The sequence below is a fragment of the Palaemon carinicauda genome, chromosome 37 (assembly GCF_036898095.1).
Source record: "Palaemon carinicauda isolate YSFRI2023 chromosome 37, ASM3689809v2, whole genome shotgun sequence".
Classification (NCBI taxonomy): Eukaryota; Metazoa; Arthropoda; class Malacostraca; order Decapoda; family Palaemonidae; genus Palaemon; species Palaemon carinicauda.
In genome coordinates this window covers 73,320,194-73,325,193 of record NC_090761.1, presented here as the reverse complement: position 1 = coordinate 73,325,193, position 5,000 = coordinate 73,320,194, and the positions used below count along the sequence as shown (strand labels likewise).

The 5,000-nt window shown below is 30.5% G+C and overlaps 1 protein-coding gene across 1 annotated transcript in view; it reads left to right on the top strand.

Annotated features, from left to right (window-relative positions):
• Positions 1–536: 536 nt before the first annotated feature.
• Positions 537–5,000, top strand: part of LOC137629374 (cuticle protein 21-like) — a 5,547-nt gene continuing 1,083 nt past the window's right edge. Inside the window, exons 1-3 of the mRNA XM_068360626.1 lie at positions 537–582; positions 1,252–1,371; positions 1,495–1,728. Of these exons, the coding sequence (XP_068216727.1) occupies positions 571–582; positions 1,252–1,371; positions 1,495–1,728 (366 nt within the window). The 5' untranslated portion in view covers positions 537–570. The remainder of the gene's footprint in view (positions 583–1,251; positions 1,372–1,494; positions 1,729–5,000) is intronic.

Below are 5,000 nucleotides of genomic sequence, written 5' to 3'. Positions count from 1 at the left end.
GCAGGGGCGCCCTTTTAGCTCGGAACCATTTCCTGTTCGCTGATTGGTTGGACAAGATAATTCTAACCAATCAGGTAGCAGGAAGCTTTTTCCGAGCTAAAAGGGCACCGCTGCGAGTCGGTGCAAATGCGTCTCATTAAAAAAAATTGACTATAGGAGATAAGTTGACAGATTATACTCAAATGTATCACCAACTCGACAGGATCGTATGTTCATAATCATTTTTAGAAAACTAAGAATTTTCGCAATGATTTCTATTACATTGTGCAATATTCATTTACCTATGATTAATAGATGACAATCTTTATTCTGTTTTCACATTATCAATTGAATTAATAATTCAATTTCGAAATTGAGTGACACTAAAATATTTCTGTCTGATATTCAAGGTCAAGGCTATGTCTGTTCAACAGAGAATGCTCTAAATAATGAAGTGGTTCTGATCAATGTGCCTCTGGCTATTCTCTGACGTCACGATTCCCTTTAGGCAAAGTCTAGTGCTCTGGATATATATATAACTCGGGATTTTTTCATATGAAGCACTTACTGGTCTCTGGACTTTGAAGAAACATGTCTCTAAAGGTACAGACTTCTTTAGTCAGTTTATGAGTTTATGAGTTTAATTAATGAGTATTATTTTAGATTGTTTTTTTTTTAAAGGAATTTTAAACTTGATTCAATACCTAGAATATCAATGTATGAATGAAAGGGTGTTTTTTTTTTTTTTTTTTTTTTTTTTTAATCAATGTAAATTATTAATAAATGTAGACCGTTTTAGAGTGTACAATGAGATGTAGCACTAACATGATAGAGAGATTGATATTATGAAATATATTTCCATGTCAAATTCTTTGTTGATATTGAATAGTTTATGGATTATTAAAACATACAAAAACACATATGAATACACGTACACACTCATATATATAAATATATATATATATATATATATATATATATATATATATATATATATATATGTATATATATATACATATATATATATATATATATATATATATATATATATATATATATATATATATATATATATGTGTGTGTGTGTGTGTGTGTGTGTGTGTGAGTGTGTGTGTGTGTGTGTATTTATACTTTTCATTATATCTCCTCTCATATAACCAAAATATTAATACAATTACAGAAATATTATTATATGCCATTTGTAATCATTATAGTACAAATTAAATAAAAAAGAAGAACCAATCTGTACTAAAATTATACGTCTCTTTTCAGGTAATTCTTCTGGCTGTGTGTGCAGCCACTGCAGTTTTCGCCTCATCCCCTCCATCTTATCAGCCTCCAGCCCCATCCTATGGAGCACCTGCTCCTTCATACAATGCTCCAGCTCCAACGGTAGGCGAAGAAACGTATGATTGATTTATTGTGCTATATATTATCAGTATGTTAAAATGTCTAATACACAAGTCATAAAAAGAATAATTCGAACATTTTGATATCTTTAATCTACCAAATCAGGGTCCAGCTCAGTACGACTTCAACTACGCCGTGAAGGACGACTATTCCAGCAACGACTTCGGCCACCAGGAGACCCGTGATGGCTACGACACAAAGGGCACGTATTACGTGCAGCTTCCCGACGGTCGTCTGCAGAAGGTGACTTACTACGTCAACGGGGACTCCGGATACGTGGCAGAGGTCTCCTACCAGGGAGAGGCCCAGTACCCACAGTACCAACCTCAAGTTGGGTATGCTTAAGTACAATTTGGGATCCGACTGATTATCTTTTATTATTTTTAATGATGTTTGATTACTCAATGACCATGAATAAGAAGAGTTAGTGGATGAGTATGTATATAGGTATACTAGCTTTAAATGTATAAATTATTTATATTTATATACACATGCATATGAGAAAATGAATAAAAACAAATTGATTATGGTTCAATAATTTATTTCTCCTTTTTTAATATTAATGGTTTACTATATACCATATATTACAGTCGTATGCCAGTCTTAAGGTGGATGTATATTCGACTGGAATTTCAAGTTGATGAAAGCCTTGAATATCTAAAAGCATTATATTTAGAATAAATTTATTAAGAGAATTGAGTCAGTTATTAAGAAGAAAAAAATATACTTCTCATAATTTTGGTTTTGGTATGTCAACTTCAAAAAACAACATCATTCATATGAAACAAATTTGATTGCAATAACAACAAATAACATATCTGAATATTACGACCTGAAATGACATTAGAGATTTATTTCTCTTCATCCTAATTCACTACTTTGATGGTAAATAGACAAACCATTTCCTCAGAATCTGTGAATGTATTGTTATAATCGTAATTTATAGGAAAAAAAGTTGTAGGTTGTTTTCTACTGAAATATCCATTTCATATACCACTAGTGATCTCTCTCTCTCTCTCTCTCTCTCTCTCTCTCTCTCTCTCTCTCTCTCTCTCTCTCTCTCTCTCTCTGTAACTTAGCTGTTAGAAAATAAGTGCATCGTTAAATATTAATAAAATCTTCGAGCAGAAATACTTTTGCAACAACAACAACAACAACAACAACAACAACAACAACAACAACAACAAAAACTAAAAAATATCAGAAGCGCAATAAAGTTAACAAATGTAAACTGCCTTCGCTTCACTTAACCAAGTGAACACTTTGGAATATTGAATGATCTCATTATAAAATAAACACTCGGAATGCTGACATAAAGAAATTTGACAAATTATAAATTGCAGTAATGTTTATAATTTCATTAGCACTCTTTATTCAAGTTACATTGAAAAGGCGTGGATATTTAAATCGATGTTATTTATTAGAAATTAGTATACAATATTGAGGAGAATCAATTTCTGTACCAACAGTCTGTTTCCCTTAAAAATATTATTATTATTATTATTATTATTATTATTATTATTATTATTATTATTATTATTATTATTATTATTATTATGAAAACAGACACTAGTAATAATAATAATAATAATAATAATAATAATAATAATAATTATTATTATTATTATTATTATTATTATTATTATTATCAGTAGTAGTAGTAGTAGTAGTAGTAGTAGTAGTAGTAGTAGTAGTAATTGGATAACATTTTGTTCTATTGGTATAAACACTTCTCTGAAGACCTCAAATGCAATACTTTATTGCATTAGAAAAAATAAGAGATTCATCTTTAACTTAATAGACTATGTAATTTCTTTTACTATTCATAGTTTCTGATTGAGTTATTTTGGAAATAAAATCGTTGTTATTGCATTTAAATCAACTAGAAAGTTATAAAATGAGAGCAAAATATAATCTTCATTATGCTGATTGATTGATTTATCTCTTTTTTCAAATAAAGATATTGCCAGATGCATATTTACCTAGAGGGGCATTAAGTAGAGCACAGACCTCCACCGTGGCAGCTTATTTCTCGACCTTTTGCTCGACCTTGACCTTGACCTTTTGACCTTAACATGTATTAATTGATGTGAATTTTCATGCATTTAAATATGAACCACCTTGACGTCTCTGTGACAGCAATGCCAAACTTATACTTTATTTCGTGAATTGGACATTTTGCTTGACCGTAACCTTGACTTTTGGCCATGATTTTCAAAACTTAATCATTTCAGCCTTTTACAGACCAGTAAGTTTCATTACCCTACTATTAGAATTGTGGCCAGGAAGCTGTTTCTAAAGAAATGCACATACACGCACAAATACACAAACAGGGGAGAAAACATAACCTCCTTCCAACTTCGCTGATGTAGGTAATGAGTGAAGGCCAGAAATATGCTATGAACATGTAACATAAACATATTGCTTATTTTAAACGCACACCAAAATCAAACAGTTGTTCTGTAGTCTTGGGTAGTGCCATAGCCTTTGTACCATGCTTGAGGGTACACTAAGCCACACTATTCTATCTATTCTCTCTTCCTCTTCTTTTGTTAAAGTTATTGTAGTTTATATTTTGATGTTAAAATATTTAATTTTTCCTTGTGTCCTTTCCTCACTGGCCTATTTTCTCCGTTGGAGCCCCCGTGCTTATAGCTTCCTGTATTCAAAGTAGAGTTGTAACTTAGCAAGTAATAATAATAATAGGCATGGCTGCATGACCAAATTATATATACCACAAATTTTTCATGAAATGATGATCTAACATATGACACTGATTTTTATTTTTTTTTTAGTTATGTACTCTTTTTTTCAATGAGGATTTCTTAAAATTGGAGGTTATGCTTGAACATTGCTATGGAAATGTAAATGTATGATAATAATATCATGAAGACCAAAAATAAAAAAAAAATTCTATTAGTTTTTTATTGTATAAACAGATTGTTATTTCTTTTGGTTTGAAATCTCAATATTGTAATATATATTAATATTATTAGTATAGAAAATCTAAAAGGTATTTATCTATCATTATATACTTGAGTTTTAAGGCCCAAATTAAGCTTCCTTGGCTATTCCACCCCCATCTTTACAAAAAATTAAGTTAAGCTTTCATAATATAATAGGAAATTAAGATTGTTTTATAAAGAAGAGCAACCAAATACACAAAAACATATATTCAAAGAAAAAAAAAAAAAAACATTTGAGGTCAAGTTCTTACCTTTCCATTTTACGAGGAAAAAGTCTAAATTACCAACCGAAGTTAGTCACTGCACCGAAGAAAATCATAATGTCTCAAAAGCAGGATGATTATGTAATGGTTTTTCCTTCAGGCATAGCTGAAGATCGACGAGGAATGCAACTATAAATACTGGGTGCTTCTCTTACTCGAGACAGTCCCTGATCTCCCTCCACTGAGTAAACATGTCTCTCAAGGTAAGAAATGGGTGTAGTCTATGTATTTATTACAGAAAAGAAAAAGGTTATTTAGCCTTATTCATAAGCAATGCAAGACATGTTTTTTTCTTAGTCTGCCTGTCTGTCTGTCTCTCTTTGTTTATATATATATATATATATATATATATATATATATATATATATATATACATATATAT